The following is a 21,111-nucleotide window of genomic DNA, read 5'->3' as shown; positions in this document are numbered from 1 at the left end:
TAGCTGGAGATCTGTAAGAATCTTGGCACTTCCACAGATTGAGGTATTTCGTGACAAAGTCTTTCAAAAAGAGGAAAGGGAAGGCACTTTTTAATACACATTTTATTTGGAAAATCTAAAGCATATTGTAAGCAAACTAGGTAAGAATGTGTTGTTAACAACTCATGTTTACTTTCTCTAATATCTGTTTTTCACAAAGTCACTTTACTAGAAGTACACTATAAGCCACTATTGGAAGTGTTGTTACACTAGAAATGCACAAGATTTGAATTCTGTAATCTGGCTCAGTATAGACTATTAAAACTCACACTGAATTGTTTATTACAAAATGGATTGTTTTTCTTCTGTAATATACAAACTCATTTGCTATAGTCTGTAAACAGAGACATATTTTGGAGCTAAATCAGAGTTTGCTTTGTGGCTTTTTGTTTTGTGTTTTGGTTTTGTTTGTTTGTTTTTTAAATCACAAGTGTGCTATATTCTATGTCTTTCCAATATTCACTGTATTAAATTACAGTGAAAAGCTTTGGTTGTTGTTTGTTTGTTTTCCCTAAATGGTGAATATTTTTTTTCTTGAATTTGATACAGCTTCCATGACATAAATGCAACTATCAAGGGTTAAACAAAGCATCCTGAAACTGGCATTAGGCCAGGCAAACACAGAAAGATCTTTTTAAAATAAAGAATTGCCTCTCATCACTAGCTAATGTCAATACATTTTGTATCAGATTATACAATAAGAGTCCTGTGTATTTATGAAGAAGAGGAAAGCCTCTCCTCATTAGACTCTTAAAGAATTTGTAGGTCTCAGGTGGGAGCTCCTAAACAGCCACTAGGAAGTCCCTGAAGGGTTCCCAGGACTGCAGCAACTGTAGTACCATCAGATGTGCTGCAATTCCAAGTGACAACATCAACAACATATATTTATTTCTTCAAGAAGTAGATTTCCCAGAAGACTCTTCAGTAGAATACAGTAAAAGCTACTTATTTTCAGTAGTTTCCAAAACAATTCCAAAACATAGCACCAATTTGTTTAATTATCAATTATTGTCACTTTCCTAAATTTTACACTTCACCATGTAAACCTTCAGTAGTAAACATTTTCAGCAATAACATTCATATCTGAGTTTCTTCTACAGACAAAATATTTTTCTAGGCATCACTCAACCTTTTGTATAGTCAACAAAAACAAGTCTGAAATAATAACAACATCAACCCCAATTAAGTGCTTACCATTCAAAATTTCCTTTAGGTGTTTAAACCATGTATGACAATGATCTTCACTTAGGTTATTTAAATGGATAGCACAGTCCGTTAGTTTATTCTCTTCTTTATTCAGGCATTTAAAAATTGTGATGCCCAACACAGTACCACCATTTTTCTGCCCTGCAAATCGACGACGTTTCAGTTTTACTGAAAATACATCTTTCATTTCAATAATATCCTCTTGAGCTTGTAAAACCATAGTGGAATCACCTATATGGAGGGGGGGAGAAAAAAAAATTAAAAATGTTACCAATATTATTAGGAGTAAGGTCTAAAACCACCATACAATTATGGCTTCATATCTAGCTTCAGTTATTCCATCTGCTCATGCCTATATTGAAATTTATTGCATATCATTTGCTTCAATCACTGGTCTTATACTTGTATGAACTTTCTTTTATTTTGGTTAGGTGTCCAGCTATACAAATAACATTACTTCAAAGAGGTTATTTAATCCCTTTTCTGATATTCAAAAAATGAATAAAATTGCAGACTGTAAGAACAGTGAACCACTTTTATATATTTGCATTCAAAAAGCAAATTCTTCATTGAATTCTCCTCAATCATAGATCAGAAAGTGTGCTGTGGCCCAAGCTGACTCAGTGCTCAATGTATTTTTTCATGTGATACCATTGCTGCCTTTTGGGTTTACACTAAACATATATCAGAAAATAGTTAAGCAAAAATAGAAAAATAAATCAAAAGTATGTCATCAATCTTATATTTCATTTTTGAGTTATGAACTTACTTCAGAAGACAAGTAAAAGAAAAATCGTTTCAAAAGTTCTTATGACAGTTCAAAACCCTCACCCCAGGGGCGGTTTGTGTGAGGCTGGAACACTGAAGGTTTTCTTATCTCAGGGCTGTTTTACACACGGCCCCTGTGGCTGCAGACACTATCACTTCAGTGACTGACTGCCTATTGGAGATGTAGCAACCAAACTACTGTGCTACAGGCTTTTCCTTTTTCTGTTCTCTCGACCTGTAAAACACCTGATTCCTCAAAAATAAATTCAATACACAGAGTGAAGGAAAATAGTTGCTTTTCCTGTAGGTATCTGATACTCTGGACAGAAAAAGTTTCCTTGCTTGCTTTGTAATTACAGCAGATCTGATATGCTAGAAAAATAAAGATCCCTTTGCAGCCCAAGGCAAGAAAAACTAGAAACCAGAAACCTTTTTCAAATCTAGCAACAGCTCAGTCAAGTGGTTTCTCAATAGGAAAAGCCATAACCGATTCTGTTTGATGAATATTTGCTGCATGTTGTACTAAAGTGTCAGGGAGAAGCTCCAAAAGAGTATTTTGACTGTTTTCCTGGAAAAGACAGACAGCTCTGCAGGTGTGAGACTGCAAAATCAGATATCACCTATTTCATTATATCACATGAAGCTGAGGTCTTCAGAAAGTCAAACATTTTCTGAGCAGGAAAATAAAGCCTGTGGGAATTCTTGTAACAGTTTGAAACTGGCATTTCTCAACATAATTTCTTGAAACAAACTATGCAGTGACTATCTTTCTATCCAGAAATCCTGAAGGACTGTACCTCAGCAATGCTAACATGGCTCGAAGCTCAGGTCTGTATTGCCTCTCTCAACAATTATCAACCAACCCATTTTCGTATTGTTCCTGTTCCATACCCATAACCTACTGCAGATAGAAGCATGACCTTACTGTATTTCACATACATTTTACCACCTTAATTTCTGCATGTGTCAGCTACTAAGGTGTAAAATTGGACTAAAACCACTCCATAATTAGCCACAATACTGTGACAAGTAAATGTTTCTGTGCACTGAGATAGTATATGGGAAATTGTCTGCAGTGCAGAGTTTCAGAAGCGCGCAGCAAATAAACAGAAGGCAACTCAACAAAATATGAAACAAAACAAAGTTAAAATACTATAATAACTGCTGTAAAAGTGCTTTCTATAAGATACAATGAATGAAACCACAACTGTATGATTCCATTTGAACTCTGATTTTACATGCACTCAAAGGGTGAGTGGACATTGTACAAGCAACCTTAATACTAACATTACCAAATCTGGGGACTTGATTTTTTTTTTTTCCAAAATTTGTATTGCTCTTCTAAAACATTTGGGTGTAAATAGTCTCTGTAGGCCTTAAATGAAACACGTATTTGTGATGTCCTGAATCACTTACCTAGACTTACATAGTTTAGTACCTTTATTTAAGACTTGTTTTAATTTTAAAACCAGCATTTTCAAAGAGGTCTGCTTATCTTTTTCTGGAAAGTCTCACTGTCAGACATACAAAATACTGAAAATTTGAGCATGCAGACTCAAAGCTTTGGGAAAATGGGTAAACAAAGATGTGAAACACAGGGTGTTTCAAAAAGACGGACCCAATTTCAAAGCATAGTAATTTCACATTTGGTATGTCTTTTTGAAACACCCTGTATAAGAGCTGTTCTGCAGCAGAGAGCTGCAGCATTTATTCCCCCAGACCAATACAAGTATGTTAAATGAGTTTGCTTTTGAAATATTTTTAAACAAATAACATTTTGGATTAAACTGTTAGTTTTGCTGAGAATATCACAAATTCTGTTATGCTAAGGTTATGTGTATACATCACAAATAAATTACAAACACTAGCCTATTTGTCCTGCACAAATCAGGTCAAATGAAAGTCTGTTAAAATACTTTTTATTTCCTCTACTAGCTTTCATAGAATGGCATTTAGTCATGAGGCAGGTAAGGCTTTTCTAGTCTTGTTTTCATGCTGCTTTTTCAGCCTGATATTTATTTCCCTTACATCTTCCTCTTATTCTGTACCTGTCAAATTCTTGTGTTGTTCAGATGCACATCAAAACTTTTGAAAATTAAAATAATATATTCTTACTAGGTTGCACTACACTTTCAAAACCAGTATTTGACTCTAGTTGTTTTACTGGAATATATTTTCATATACAGCTTGGAGAACCATATAAACTGTAGGAATACTGAATCATACAAAAGCGCTATCCTCAAGTTTTAAATTGTAGAGGACTTATTGAACTAGCTAGTAGAATTAGGACAGCCAATTTTTACTAATGTTGAAAAGAAATCTGCATAAAAGTCCCTAGGCATATTCTATAATTTTCATCTTCTGTTTTTACTGAAAATAACATCATCACAAATGCAGTAAAATTTTATAAAACAATTCAGAGTCAGCTACATTTATGAAATACTTATAGTATGTGATAACAACTAAGTTTACTCTAAAAATAAAGTGTATATTGGATTAGACACTTTTTTAAACTTAAAAACACCTATTGGTTCATTAGTATCATATTGGTTATTGCTAGCTGTTTCAGGACATTAACTGTCCTCTCACATTACTTAGAAAGATATTGGGTACCATCTGTTCTTACAAGAGATTTAAGCATACATCTATTAGATATCATGCTATTTATTTAATTCAGTACCCACTTCCCATTGTTGTATCTACTGAAAAAAAAGTCAACTTAATTACAAGGAATAAAGATAATCTCTTCTACCAGGCTGCCATGTCATCATGAGAGCAGAGAGGGAACCTGTATAAAGTAGGTTACAGGCATTAGGAAGAGTAAAACTAACAGCACTTAACATTTAACAATGATCTAACAAAAACAGAATATATGGCACTTAAAAAAAAATACTATAAGCCAAGGGCTTGTCTAAATCAATCTCAGCACATCTGTCTGATGTAGAGCGTAAACAGGATTAGAGTTGGATTTATCTGCTTGACGCTAATTGTACTCACAGTTTCTGCACATGTCCACTTTTTTTTCCAAATACAGCATGAAAAAAAGCCTGCCCAGATATGTGAATTTCTAGGAAGTTTTATGCCCCTATTTATCTCCTCACTGATTTCAAGTAATGAGACTATCCTACATTTTTCCTATTTGTGCTCGTCTAATCTATTTAATGAAAAATTGTCTAAGTACACCACACTGAGCTAAATCAAAGGGTAAGGGGCTAATGCACTCAAATACAGTTTAATTGTAAATACCAACCCAAATTTTAATTAGTTAAGAGTGTTAAACTAAGTTTTAAACAAATAGATCATCTAAATTTTAAAGCAAAATTGATGAAAACGTACACAAAAAAAACCCCAGTACTACTGAAAAATATGAGTTTGTAAAGAGAAATATAGTATTAAAATATTGACTCAGACACTTCAGCAGCAAAACATTTATTGGGACTGTTTTACTTCAATAGAGGCCCAACATCTAGAAGTGGTATTTGAAGAATTAATTTCTACTGCAAAGTTCTGGAGTACGTGGGATACAGTAGAAAATGTACATGAAACGTGGCTGTATAATTCAAGTACGAGAACTGGACATTAAGGAAAACCTATTATACTCCCTTGGCCATAAATTCTTCCTATGACCTTTGACAAGACACCTAGTCCCACTTAACTACGTTTAATAGATAAACCTCTTACACATTTAAGGTTCTCTATCCCATTATGCTCCCAAAGTTTACTTCATTAATAGTTGATTGCTTTAGCTGAGTGCAGTGTAACATTACATAAATAATTAGAAGAAAAATCATCAAGACTATACCAAAGAAAATACAGCAATCAACAGTAGCTATTGTAGAACTGATTACAGATCATCTTGCACTGTATGAATGCTATTTTCAAAATAACCACTCATGATATGCAATAAAATATAACTGCATGAATATAATACCAAAAAGGAAATAAACAGAATAAAAATTAATTTGGTTTTGACAATATGACTACAAATTTAGGCTTAGTAATATTTAAAATTAATATGATAATGTTTAGCTAATGCATGTAAACGAGTAACTATTAAGTCATTAACTATTAAGCCCTTTTTCCCCCCTATTGTAGCCCGCAGAGCACAATAAGTAGCATACAACTCATTCATAAAAGCTCTACAGAGTTTCCAGCTACAACTTTGATTAAGAAGAAGTGGCAATGACAAATATAAAGGAGCACGTATGATCACCCTTGCCAGAAGAGCTGAGAATCACTATATAGCTTTTCAGGCTATTTAACATTAATTTAAAGACCATAAACATGAGACATAAAAGCTATTTTCAGAACTTCTGAATTTTCAAGGGTTTTATATTTCAAAAAGACAGGTCATGCAACACCTTTGGCAAAATTTGATGTTATGCCTCTTACTCTCTTTTGCAAGCAGAGAAAACAAAATTGCACTTTCTGCTTGCCAAGAGTTTAAAAGAGTAAACTGAGGAGAACAAGGTACAGCAAGTGCCAGACTGGGGAGCAGCTGCTTTTCCTTCGAAGATTACATTTACACTACTCCAGTCCTCCTAGAGAAGCACAACACAACTGAGGCCCTAGTATAGAAAAACATTTCTCAAACTGTGTGTAATGACCTCTTTGGAAACAGCAAGAAGTTCAGAAAGTACTATGAAGTATTAAAGAGATGCACCTCAGTTCCTCCAGAGCTGGAGATTAAAAGCGGTGTGTAGCTACTAACTTAATCTTTTAATGGCAACTATTCACTTGCAGCAACAGCTGCATTCCTTCAGGGCAGAAAACTGAGCTTAAAAACATCTGACAGGAATACAACCAATTTTCATTCTCCTTCTCCGGAGAATCTGATGGTGAAGTGACGTATTTTGCCAAGCCAATGCAATACCTTGCTGCTAATGCTTCTTCCAATACCAGCACCTACCCTTCACTCACCTGCCACGACTATGTAGTCCAGCCCTTCTCCTTACGTCTGGCACCTGGCAAAACCAGGTTGAGTCAGTTCAACTCCCTAAAGTAACATAGATTGTCCAGTTCATTTTCCTTTTGTTTTTTGCTGGCTTAGTCTTCTGACAAGTTGTTTAATATAATCAGTTCAACACAAGTTGTACGACACTAGAGATGCTTCAAAGTGATAAGAAAATGCACAGCAGTCTCTATGATGCCCAGCACACCATGGACAAGGCCCTTCTTCTTGTAATAAGGCTCATTAGACATCTATCCATCAAGTTTTCATTAACATCTTGTTCCATCTCTGTTTTACAGCAGTGAAGTACCTTGCTTATTAATTACAGACTAATGGCAGAACTTCAGAAAAACTTTTCGAAACTGGTAGTTTGAAAAGAAACCAAATAGCTTATTGAATAAATACCTCTATGAAGAAGTGTGATTAAAGCTTAGCACAAGGCATAATGCTGTCCCAGATGAGAAGCTTCACCTTAAGGAAGAGTTGACAAAATGAAAAATAACCCTCCAAATAAGAGGTTTAACTGGGAATAAAGCTGTGCAGAATAATAATCCTAGCTGAAAACAAGCAAGGGAGACAGTGAGTGATTCTGAACCTGAAGCATTTGACAGGATGCATGCAGCAGAGACTTTGATTTTAATATTATAGTTAACATTTTCTCATTAATACCACACCAAGAAAGAGGTCACTGAAAATAAATTTACTATAGAAAGCTCTACAACTAACATTAAGATTTTGGCCCACCTAGTGCCTGATTTCATAATATGATCGGAAAAGTAGCAGCAAACCTTTTATTAAGCACCTGAAACATTGAGGCTTTTCATGTAATAAGTGAAAGGAGTGAGGTAACAAAGTTCAGAATAACAGGGTAACAAACATCAATGATTTACATCATTTTGTAAAACCTCTGCAAACACAAGCACCAGATTAAATTAGTCCAACAGTACAAACATCATATAATGGAATTCATTAAAAGAGATAGATTTCTGACATAAAGCCTAAGACTGGGATCTAATGGCTTACATGTTTTAATACAATGGGGTAGCAGAACTGAAAAATACTAAAAAATCCCAAAGAGGAAACATGAGCTCAATTTCATATTCCTTAAAAAAAACTTACCATGTACACACTGTTTTGTACCTACTAATTTATGTCAGAATCACAGCAATTACTTCTGTCATTTCAGAAAATAAGGGGGACATGGGGAAACAAAACAGCCTTTTATGGCCACATGACGTCACTGAGTTTTATCAAAAACAAGTTAATGATTGGTTTGACTTGGATTCTTATTGGCATGAGATTTGTTTTAGCCTCAAATACAGACTTAGAAACCATCCATAAAGCTTAATATTAGTGTCCCACAGAGAACTCCACATGCCTCCAATACCTGAATTCTGATCTTTTCTGGAAACTATTTTCAATCCAACATTTCCTTCAGGAATAAAGAACGGACATATACCATTCTAAACGCAGGACAATTTCCTTCTATACACTATCAGCAATTCATGTATATTAGTTTTTAGCTATTAAAGCACAGCTATTAGCTGCTACATATACTCATCCATGAACTTCTCACTGATTAACAGCTACATGTTCAGCTTGATCCTCATTGATCTTTGGTCTGTTTTTCTAGGAGATCTCTTCATATACTCAGTCATCCTTTGTATCATCCTATTTGGACCTTCTGGACTAGCCCAAGGGTATGAGATGGGAGCAGCTCCACCAGAATCCTCTGACAAGCATAAAACCTTTCCCTCACTCCAATGCTCTTCAGTTCAGTTGCCACATAGGAATAGGAAGAATGTAAGCTACACTGCTTTGCCTGCAGGGGTGAATGAATCCGGTTTTGTTCATATACAACACACTTGTAACAGACTTGAAAGAAAGGAAAAAAAAAAATTTACATGATCTTCATAACATACATGTTCCTGTGTTCTTGTTCCTTTTAGAGAAACTATTCATATTTCTCTAACTTTGTAAAATATTTCAACACATAGGTATAGAACAAAAATTACTTTGAACACAACACAAAATTTAAGGTATACTTAGGCAGTTGTGCAATACACAAATTAGTCCTTTATCTAAAGAGAAAGCTTACAAAATGCAACACTCCAGCGGCTTTCTGGTATTACAAGGATTGTTATTATACAGAATTGACTACATTTGCAGCGATGCATAATCCTGTGACTGAGGAAATTACATTCTCAGGCTTTCATCAATTTAAAAATTTTGTTCGTAGCTTAATACTATGACAAAGCTTTCACAAAAAATTTGATACCAATATGATGTGACACAACTGAACCAAACCCTAATTTCGCTCACAGTAAGAAATCACAGGATTAAGTAACACTGTGCAGTCTTTTAGAAAAGTTTATTGCTTCCAGATGGATGCAAGTTTCCTTTCAGCATCGATCGTATCTTCTGTACACAGGGTGCCAATGTTACTATAAATATAGACAAAAGCAGTTATAAAGATAAATTATTAAAATATTGACATAAAAAGGCTCAAACAATACTGTCTTGCTCCACAAAGGACAACTACATTAGAGTGATGTATCACAAACATTCAACATAAAAACATAAACATCCTTTTTAGAAATTACAGTCCATACATGAGCAAGTACAAATTTATATGGTATCCATAAAATGACTTCTAATTCAAACTGCGTGCTCTTTGCCCCATGTTGTGTAGCGCCATGTGTTTCACTGCATGGTGCACACTACCAAGATGTCCACCTGTGCCCATGTATCTGCACAGCAAGCTAAATATATGCTTACTTCATTTAGCAGCAGAACTGTTGAATACACACTGCAATACACTTATGTTGAAATAAACCCCAAATTGTAAATAATGAATCTCTTTAAGTTAATTTAAATTTTGAACCATGTGCATAAGACACTGACAAAGTGTATCATCAGCTCTACAAAATGTTTTCCAGAAAAAAATAATTCTGTGGAATATCTGATTAGACTTTAATAAAATTATATATAATGCTATTTTGGAAATCAAAATACACTCAGAAATTATCAGGTAAAGCCAGTGCTATGAGTTGTTTTAATATTTTATATTGTTTTACAGTTCAGGAATTATAAGAACAAATGATAATGAGTCATTTGAAACACATTATTGGAAATTTTCATGAGATTCTCAAAAATCAAAAGATCTTTATCTTGTTTTTTTGTGTAATAACAAGTGCATAAAGTAGAATAAGTTAATGTATTTTATAAAGAACATGCAGAATCCATGAAGTATTTAGTGAATAAAATTTTAGCATTAAGTACCACTAAATTCAAAATTAACTATCAGCATAGAAATAACTTTCACTTTTACGTCAAGCATTATACGTTATAGGGTGTTTCAAAAAGATGGACCCAATTTCAAAGCAGCGTATTTCACAATGGCAACATGTTACAACAACACAAAAATTTACAAATGGTTTCACAGAGTTATCAAGTAACCCTTTTATAAATGCTCTGTGTTCCCTCCACCTGCTGCACAGACAACTTCGAGATGGTAGCTGAATTTGTCCCAAACAGAGATATAGTGATTTGAAATTGGGTCCATCTTTTTGAAACGCCCTGTATTATACTATGTTACATATAGAAACCTACTTATTTTCTGACAGGCATACCAACTTCTTCAAAACAGAGCCACTAGTCAAAACAACATCCCAAAATTTTCCATGATGTATGCTTTGCTTCCCTGTGTGCATCAACAGTCTCAAACAAGCAGTCTCCTATCCATTTTAAGCCAATTCCTTGTCATACCCTGTCTACTCCTCTTAACTCCAGTGTGGTAACTGTAGCTACATACCACATTTACATAACCACTCCTAATCACAGCCTATTCCTAATCCTAGTAATCCTAGTATCAAGACATACTAAAATCAAACAGAAAGACTACTGATTGACATATAAAAAAAAAATTCAGATGAGTTTTCACTGTTGGAGAAACACATGTCAGATGACAAAGATACAATTCAAATCTCTCATAATACACATGAATTTTTGTTCCTCCAAACTTATAAATGCTAGAATTACACCACACAGACACACATGTACTGGGATTAGCACTATGAGGTTCAAGTAAATATCTTACTTGCAGATGCTAAGAATTTTACTCACAGCATAAAAATCCTGCATATGGTCACAGGATCAGAAAGATATTCATATTTACAGCACCCATACAGCAACTAAGAGATGCATCTTCAGACTGTCTCCAATAGGCACTTGCACAGTATGTACCTTATTATTACTATTCTATCTAAATTTTCCTCTATCTCAATATTAAACTTACCTTGCTCATTTAAAAGTAAATTGAACAAATCTGAGTTTCCACACATATCCAGTCACACATTACAAATCAGACAATAACCTTTGGCTTAGCCTTAACATGAACCAGTGCAAGAAAATTATCACCACCTGTGTTCAAGAATTAATTACTATAGATACCCTGGCACACATCTTCAAACTGTTGACATAATGAATGGAATGTTTTACCTTGAGGGTCATCTTTCACCCTGTAAACATCTGAAGTCTTCTGAAAGAGATTTATGGAAAAACACAATCTAAACCATATTAAATTTGCACTTTTTCCTAATCTTAAGGTTGATTAAACTAATTACTCCTCTGAAATGGTTTGCAATGGTTTCAGACTAATATCCCGTACAAGTGTAGCTATTGTATTTGGAATTTAGCTTCCCTTCTCCACAAAAAACAACCAAACAAAACAAACAACACCTCCACAAGACTATAGTAATTCTGAATGTACACACTAGCAGTATTTTCAAGGCACTTATAGCTAAGAAATATGGGTTTCCTATACAGTCTGCTACTGCACTGTAATTCTTAACAATATTTAATAAAAATAACCTCTTGATATTTTGTCAAAGAACACACATTCTTTAAGTTAATTGATCAACTGATAAAAACAAGCACTTTGCAAAACTGAAGTTCAAATTCTACCAGGAAAGCTAATTCAGTAGTGCAAATAGAGATGGAGTTACAGACTAGTTCGGAATGCACTTTTACATAAAGTATCATTTAAATATAATTTAACCGGTTTCTGGTACCTAAGACCAGGAATACCAGGTCAGAGCAAAAGTCCATCTGTCCCAGTATCCTATATCAAACCACAGCCATAAGCAGATGCTAAGAAAAGAGAAGGAATAAAGCAAGCATTTATTCTAATTTCCACCAATACTTTCCCACTCCTCACCTGTTTTCATTTGGGACACTCTGAACTGACTGCCATTTCTTCACATTGAACAGCATTTAAATTAGGCCTTCCATCTCCAGCCGAATCCACAAAATCTTTTATTATTTACAATATCCTTTGGCAGTAAGTTTTGCAGTTCCTTGCTGCATGATTATTTTGTTTTGAGTCTGGTTCTTCTTAGCCTATTAAATTCACTGCATGTCTTATGTTGGAAGATAGAAAGCCCTTGCCATCTACTTTCTCCAAGCCTCATCTCAAACAGACCTCCTTTCAGACCAAAAAGTGCTGGCCTAGTGTGTTGTGTCACCCTCATTGAGGAGCTATTCCTTACCCTGAACCTTCTCCAGTCCCACATCATCCTTGTTGAGAACAGCAGAACTGCACACAATATTCAAGACATGGTTAAATAAATGTTCATTTATAGAGCATACAAACACCTGGTTTAGTCTCTATTTATGTCCTAATGATCCTTAATATAATAAACCTAACAACTGTTTAAGTGACAGATGACATTTTCCACATAATAAACCCATTCCTAACGTGGAACCATGTAGCCACAGCTCCTGATCTTGATCTCAAGCTGATGGCATTCAAATAAGAGATCAGTACATTACACTATGCTTAATTATATCAACTCCTGGACTCACTGTCGCATTGTCTAGTCAAATCTGTAGAACGGACGTGGGTCTGAAGCTGTGCTGTAGGACATAACTGACAACCTCTAAATGTTTTTCCTCTTTGATTTTAACAGTCCCCAAAACCTCAAATATAGCATTTTTGCTTTTCCACGTTTATCCCACATCATTTTTTCTCATCCATACTCCTTGCAGACCACACTGTTAACATACCAAAGGCACTAGGAAATTTTCTGGCAGGCTATGAATTAGACAAAGAAAACAAATATTAGAAACATAAAACAAAGAGAAACATATTTAAGAACAGCTTTCTTTCTACTGTAAGTTCATTTTACTTGTCTGTTCCTGCATACAAACTAAGACTGCTAAACTGCTAAACCTGCAAAGGCAAAAAAGTAGTAACTGCTTTAAGCAAGAAAAACAAACAAATGTGTATTAATTACGTTGTTAAGTTCAGTACTGAACTGCTGTGCATACATTCCACTAATAGTTTCCACAAAACAAGTGAGACCTAGGGACAAAATTTCAAAAACACCACCTGCTTGTTTCCATCATATTTTAAATAATTTACTCCTCAACAAATGTAAGTGGGGTGAAAAAAAACACAAATATACACACAAAAACACCACCACCACCACGAAAGAGCCTACAAATCACCAAACCACAACACCTTTAGTAACACCTTTTCATTTCACTTATATTTGTACTACAGTAAACAAACAAACAAAAGATCAACACCCTACAAATATTTATCAGGTACTCTTTTCATTGTTTTTTAAAGCAACCTTAGTTATTACTGTTCTTCCATCACAGAAGATCTGTGGAACCAAAAAGGATCTGGAGGATATTCTTAGTTTAATCACAGCCTTGTTTAATGAGTGTGTTGCAGTTAAGCGATGAAGAATCAGTATCTTTCACATTAAATATGCAGAAGCATTCTTTTTCCTTTAATTAAAATAATACCAAACTAAAAATAGACATCTATATACAGCCTTTTCCTGATTATTGTAACATATCAATGTATTTAGGTTTACCCTGGAATATGTCAATGGCAGAATTTACTAAATGAAGCCATAAATCTGTTCAAAGTTTGATGTTGACACGAGTTACCACCATCTATAGCCATCTAACTGTTAGTGTATTATTCAGTGGTGCTATGATTATTTTGATCCCTAGCTAATTACCTCAGCCCCAGTTACTATATGTAAATGTGACAGAACAGGCCTTTGGGAAGTCCAAAACCATCCAAGGATGAAGTTTTTCAGTACCTTTCTTGACAGAGCTATTTGACAAGTCACCAACAGGCCCTGTGACAAACACCATACCAGGGAGAGGACTTAGACAGGAGCCATCTCATTTTGAACCACCTTGAACAGTCAACAGATCAGCCAGGCAAAGATGCGCTGTTCTCACCCAGAAAGCCAGTTATCTTGAATTTTTTTCTACTTACTTTTAACAATTTATTCACAAGAATTTTCACTAGTGTTAAAATAACATAGGCTCTTTTTTAAAAGCCATTTTCCTACAACATTAAGTGATAATAGTTATTCTATTTCTATTTTACTGTACTAAAACAGCAAAATATAAATATAAAGATGATTTTTAAACATCTGTCAGACAGGGGGCTTTAATAGAATGATGAGCACTTAATTACTCAAACTCAGAGCAGTATCTGCAAAACAGCATTACATTTAGTCATAAGTATCTACTGCTGTGACCCTTAACTTGACCATTTGTATGTCAAATTTTGTTTTTCCAAGACTGTCTGCACTGTGCAAAGATCTGTTTCCAGGATACACATAATTGTGCAGTAGATAACATCTGTTGCTTTGCATTTTCTGAGCTTCACAAAGCATACTTTCCGATATTCACTTCAGTGTATGGACTCACAAAAGAGATATATTGTCACAGTTCAAATAAACTGACAACTATGGCAACTACTCCATACTGAAAACTACGTAACTATCATCTTACATAACTCAAATAAACAAAAGCTGGGAAATTCAGAGTTCGGCATCAAACTCTGCTCATGAGCTGACCATTTGTTTAAAATCGCAACACAGGGAAGAAACAGCCACATGCTAGATTAAAGAATTGTGAGGTAAACCAAGTTATAGTGGGGGTTTTTTGTCAGAGATTTAATATATTCCTACATCTACAACCAAACAAGAAGACAAGGGAAGGAGGAAGCTGCATCAGATCTTAAACAGAAGTAGTAGAATTTTCTTTATTCAAATGCCTTACAGAAAGGCATACCATACATCAATGCTCACATGAAAATTCAGACCTAGATTTTTTTAAAACACTTTTTATCTTCCTTTAAAAAAATAATAATAATTAAAAAAAAACCAAACATTTTTTCTGTCTGTTACCACTAAAAAAACATGAGAAAAAAGCGCAGCCTCGATACTACTAGTAAGAAAAACTAATTTTTGCTTGTAACATAAAGTCCATGGTGGGCCTGGAAAATAATTTTGAATTCTTATACAAGTTATCCTGGGATCATGTGAATAACTTGGGATCCACTCTGGTTTCTGAGCTCTAATTTTACAAAAATTAAGCATTGTGGCTTACAATCATTCTACATGCTTTGGCTTACAATCATATTACAAAATCTCCAAATTAAGTGTGGCTTGAAACATTTTCTTCATTTTGCAACTTAAGGGCTTACATATTTATTGCATCGAAGTTGCTAAGAGCTATGTTGTCATTGATAGATATACATAAAGAGCTCAACATGAGTTCTGTACTTTGGTTTTGTTTTCTTTAATCTCTAACATTAATAAAATAACACTCAATATTTGGCATTTACAGTAGACACTGTTGAAATATTGCACAATATTCAGCTAGGATGACAAACGTAGATCACACAGAAAAAAATACTTTAATCAAAAACCCATCCAAAGAATAAAGTGAGGACTTTGTTTAAGATTAAACAGAAGAAACATAGGAAACTTCGGGGAAGGAATAAAATCAGAAGCACCCTCTCAGTCTTTCCATAGGCATTTTTAAGCCCGCCCACTTACAAGTAGGATAAAGATACAATACAGCTCAAGGCTTCAAACAAATGCACTCATCTCCGAACACCAAACTCATTACCGAAAGATTAAATCAGCTAATACTGTCCTACACCATGAACAAGCCACTCCCAATAACTGTATCTAAGTAATGGGGACTGGCATGTTGTGTGAAACACAGCTTATTGATGCTTCTCCAAAGGAGAGCTGGTGATATTGATAATTCCAGTATCACAAAACTTCCAGGTTTGTGTGACAATTCCTGTTGCTTTGCTCGACTTAAGTCATGGGAGAGGGTGGGATTTTTTTCCATGAGGAAACACAATAGAAAAACAGTTACCATGAGACCTTAGAGGAAGCAAAATGTTCTCATTCAATAAAGCATTTTTAACCTGAGTACTTTGATAATAACGAAATCCATGTTCATAAGGAAATTTAGGTTCAATCAAGAAAGCCACAAATGCATTTTAAATGAGTTAACTATTTTTTGCCTTTAGCAGCATTGTCACTGAAAAGTATAAAGTTAATTACTTTAACTTCAAGATCACTTTTGAAATTAATCCAGTTTGAAGCAAAAAGTATAACTAGTAATAGATGTTAAGGCATATCAATGAATGAAGCTAAAGAAGTACCAGAAGCCTAATTATTTTTTAAACTATGTTAAGTCTCATGCACACTTAAATACCATTTAACTTTTAACGCCATGAATAATATGTGAAAGTACTATCTCTATACAAGCATATATCCTATGTCGGAAACAAAATAATTAGCCACTTTTCCAAATTACAAAAAATCAACACTTTTTTTCTTGCAAAGGGCCACAGTATATCAGTTTGATAGTAAATCTGAAGTCCTACAAAAAGGATTTCTATGCTCAGCCAGAGTGCAGAAATAAGAAATAACAATGTCTTCGACTCTTAATTGTAACTACATAAAACCCAGTTACCCAGATAACATCCATATGTGGAAGAGACATTATCATACATTTGGGTGATTCATCCAAGAGAAAGAGTTTTCAGCACACTACGAATCCATTTTTGGTTGCATTTACAGGGTTATTATTTCCCTGCCGATTGCAGTGCCACATGCACAGCTGAATTTTTGCTGTGCTTGCAATTTCACTTATTCAGCTACACTTGAAGATGTGATCCTGAACTGGTATTGCTGTCCAAAGGATATTATCTGCACTACACATAAAGGGTGAAGGGTTCCTAAACTGCAAGAGTAGAGTTCCAAAACTTCTTCCCTAATGAAATAGTTGAGAAATACCATCCTTACAGTCTGCAGAAGCAAGTATTTTTGAGACCACCTAAACAGAAGGAAGGAAGGCATTCTAGTCACTTGTTTCAAGTTAGCAGGTGTGGTTTGTAGGTTTTTTATTTTGGTTTGGTTTTTGTTGTTTTTTGTTTGGTATTTTTTGGTTTTATATATATATATATATATACAATAAATTAAATGGTATTTTAAGAGGTTAATTTATCAACTTTACAGTTGCACTCAAATCTGTAGTATCTCAGAAAATGGTGAAACCAAATTAACTCAAAAAATTGACAGTTAGTGTCTATGAGAGGGGAATCAATTTAGAAAAAGATATTAGTATAATGCAATTCTATAGCAGTCCCAGCAGTAAATGACAAAAAGGTCACATTTTGAAAGGAAACAGCAGATACCACCACAAAGCTAGCAGATGTTCCTAAAGGATCATCTGTACAAAAACATAAGCATATGTGAGAGAAATCCAACACTATCACAAAATCAGTTGGTGTCTAACATAATAGCAGTTCCTTATGGCAATATGGTAATACATGTATCAGATACTCAACACATTATGGGTTTTTTGTCCGCACACTGTTATAAGTCATAAAAACCAGGACCACTGATTTCCTTGAAAGGAAAACATTAGTTCCACAACCCACTAATGTTAATGTACACAAAGACTATTCAGTTATTCAGGTTTATGTTCTCAGATAATCAGCCATATAGGCTTTTTAATAAATTGTCTAAGAAGGATAAACATATTTTTAGAGCACTATGGGTATTGAAGTAAAAATTTTCTTCTAAAAGCAGTGCATAATATAGTTAGATACACCTAAATGAAACAGCAAACAGAAAGTGATTGCTTCTATCCAATACCTTTTTGTTTAACTTTTTGCATAATTGCAGCAACATCTATTATTTACCCACTGCTCTTGTAATATACATAGTTCACAAATAAGCTATCTGCAATGGAAGGAAAATTGTTTTTCTGAGTTTTGTTTATTTTGACTCTGACAAGACCAGATGACAGACTATCCTGCTTTATTTGTATTTCTATTTTGTAACTGTTAAATAAAGATAGAAATGTCTCAATCTGAGTACACCTTTGTCAAGATACAAAATAAGAAAATGCAAAAGAACATAATTTTCTGAATTCTAACCCATTTATTACCATGGACAGTTACAACTATGGAAGTATGCTTGTATGGCTTTACCATAGGAGAAGAATCCATTAGGAACCATGATCCCCACAACTATCCCGGAGAAGGTGCTGCAGAACCACATCCTACACACAGTTCAATGAGAGAAACAGCCATAGACAAAGAAAGTAGGCAGCAATCTCAGACTTTGCATTAAAAAGAAAACGTCGTGAAGAAGAGTTATTACTTTGTGAGGAAGGTAAATAAATAATTTTATTTCAAACTTATAGAGTACCAGAATCCAACTCACTAACACAAGTGCAACTTGACATGTAGGTGAACTCCAACACACACAAATACAATTTGCAAGACCTAGCATAGAAACTTATTTTCTAGAGTGAAAATTTAAATATCTGATCTCTCTCTTTGGAGGTAGAGAATTAAAGTACACACAAAAGCCACTATTAGATGCCCAGAGTGTGTTAATCCCTTTCAACATAAGCAGAGAGGTACATAAACATGCGAAATACAAGAAAAATACCAGAAAGCATGAAACAGCATAAATTTTTCCAAAAGCACATAGTCATTAACTGATGTGCTTAAAAAGGATAAAAGACACACAGAGAATCAAGACATTATGTTTCAAAGCTGTCTGAATTAAGAACTTATTTTAAGAGTCCTCTAATGAGTATACCAAATTTCCTTAAATATTTTTAATTTTTCACAAAAAGTTGTAAATTAATAAATTCTTTTGCGGTTTCATACAGTATTAATCTTAAAGACCTTAATTTTATTAACTTCCTTGAAAAATATTTGAGTGTCTTACAAGTTCAGACACCATGGGATTGCTTAAAACAGCATGCCTTCTTCCTCCAATTTACATTTTACAGCCTTATATTAATGTGATACATGTACATCTCACTGTCAGATATACTTCATATTACTTATTTTTAGGTCTCTTCCTTAAAAATAGTTTCCTATTTTGACAATAGGTAAGACACTTATAAAAAATATGTTCTCTACAGGTCAGAAGTGCAATCAAAAGCTTTGAATTTCACCAATGTGGAACTTCACATTTTGTAACAGCCAGTTCCCATTTCCATTATTCCTGACTGACCGATAGACTGACAGATGTCTTACTTCAGAGATCCCAAACAGACTATTGGTATCTATTTCAGCCACATCTGTTCCTAAATAGCCTTGGCAGCAGGCCACTATGCACTCAGAATTAATATTAGAGCCTTTATTGCTAACTCTTTCACTGTTGCAATACATCAGTGATTTTTTTCCTTATTGCTGCACTTATATAGAATATTTATAAATCTAGATTTTAGAAGAATATCAGCAAGAACTATAGTATGCTATATGTAAGAATAGTATACTTCAACACATATTGATTTTTTTTTACTTCATTATGGAAATATATAGTCAATCATACATGAACCTCTGGATTGTTCCAGAGATTTTCCTTTCTTATTGGTCAATTAATTTATGACATTATGCAAAATTACTTATGTTAAAAAAGCAAGTTTTATCTAAATTATTTTTATGATGCAAATACTTAGTCCAGCTTACATGCTGTCAGTCTAAGAGAACAACTTCATATACTCCTCAGTCAAGTATACTACACACACAAGAAACTGTACTTACAAAGTTTTTCAGAATGATCAAAAGCCTCTGGACTTCACATACCAGTAAAACACTGAGTGAGTGCCAGTTTTGTTCCATTTCTGTCTGACAGAAATCTGCTGAAAAACTGCAGTTATTGTAAATTGGGAAGTTCTGCAGCAATCTTTAAAAATAGGTGGAAGACTTTAAAGAAATATCAAGATTAAAGTTCTCATTCAACAGCAAAAAAACAAGCCATATTGGAAGAACAGAATAAAGAAGACTGAATCTGTACTGAAACTGTTCTAAAACACAAACAATTCCCACATCCACTGCTACTAATACTCTACATTTCATTAGTTTGTAAACGTTAGCCACACCAAAAAAAACTCCCACTCCAAGCATTTGTTCTTAAATGTAAATAATTGTTTTCCATCATTCAGTCATTCTTACTATGTTCTGAAATATCTAAAAATCACATATAATACTCAAGTATGTACTTAAGAGAGCTTTCTCTGCTGTGGTTTTGAAGCAGCATCCAAAATGAGAAGCTCTACAGTTTGGGGCTGGATTATTAATACAGAAAGTGAAGTCTTGTTTTTTCCTAATTTCAGTTATTATATTTATAGCATAGGAAAGTCATATAGAAAAGAAGCTGGAGAAAAAACTAGTAATTACTGACTGTGAGCTCTGCTTCTCATTGCACTACCCAGTGCATTGTTAGAAGCAAGCAAGCAGCTCAGAGGGTATCCGGCTCTAGTGAGAAGAAAAGGCTCAGCTGAGCTGCACAGCCAAACGGTAATTTTAGCCTGTCCGGGGGGGCAGCTGCCCATGTTCCCACCTGACTCATTTGCTCCCTCAGGCTCCACATGTAGTTGCTTGCCCAGGCCTAACTTCTGCCCAAAGCTGTGTTACAATACAGAACACAAAAATATCATAATGGGTCATGCCTATTTGGGAGGGGAGAAGAGGCTTACTATGAGGAGTGGAGAGTGAAAAACAAAGCATGCCATCAAAAATCCTCAGTGAGCACTGGCAGCCAAAAACTTCTAGGAAACAGAAGCCACAGAATTCAAAGGGAGGGCAAAGAAGGATGTCTGCCTTATAATCACACCACCAAAAGCTCCACAGAAACAGTGCAATGGAGCACAACTACACACACATGAAGCCCAGGTGGAGCAGACATCACCTGCTTGGGAAATTTAAACTGGAGCTTTGAGTTCTATTTAGGAGAAGCTGAAAGAGCCAAGGCTGCATGAGCTACCACATACAA

General features: G+C 34.6%; 1 protein-coding gene across 1 annotated transcript in view; it reads right to left on the bottom strand.

Moving 5' to 3' along the window:
* The window catches only part of CERKL (CERK like autophagy regulator), a gene marked incomplete at both ends in the record, with an annotated part of 55,137 nt that overhangs the window by 29,245 nt on the left and 4,781 nt on the right, over positions 1–21,111 (bottom strand). Inside the window, one exon of the mRNA XM_080346950.1 lies at positions 1,234–1,476. Within this exon, the coding sequence (XP_080203076.1) occupies positions 1,234–1,476 (243 nt within the window). The remainder of the gene's footprint in view (positions 1–1,233; positions 1,477–21,111) is intronic.

The sequence above is a fragment of the Nesoenas mayeri genome (assembly GCF_963082525.1).
Source record: "Nesoenas mayeri genome assembly, chromosome: 6".
In the NCBI taxonomy this organism is placed as follows: Eukaryota; Metazoa; Chordata; class Aves; order Columbiformes; family Columbidae; genus Nesoenas; species Nesoenas mayeri.
Note: the sequence above shows the minus strand (reverse complement) of the source record. Positions and strands in the feature narration are given on the sequence as shown.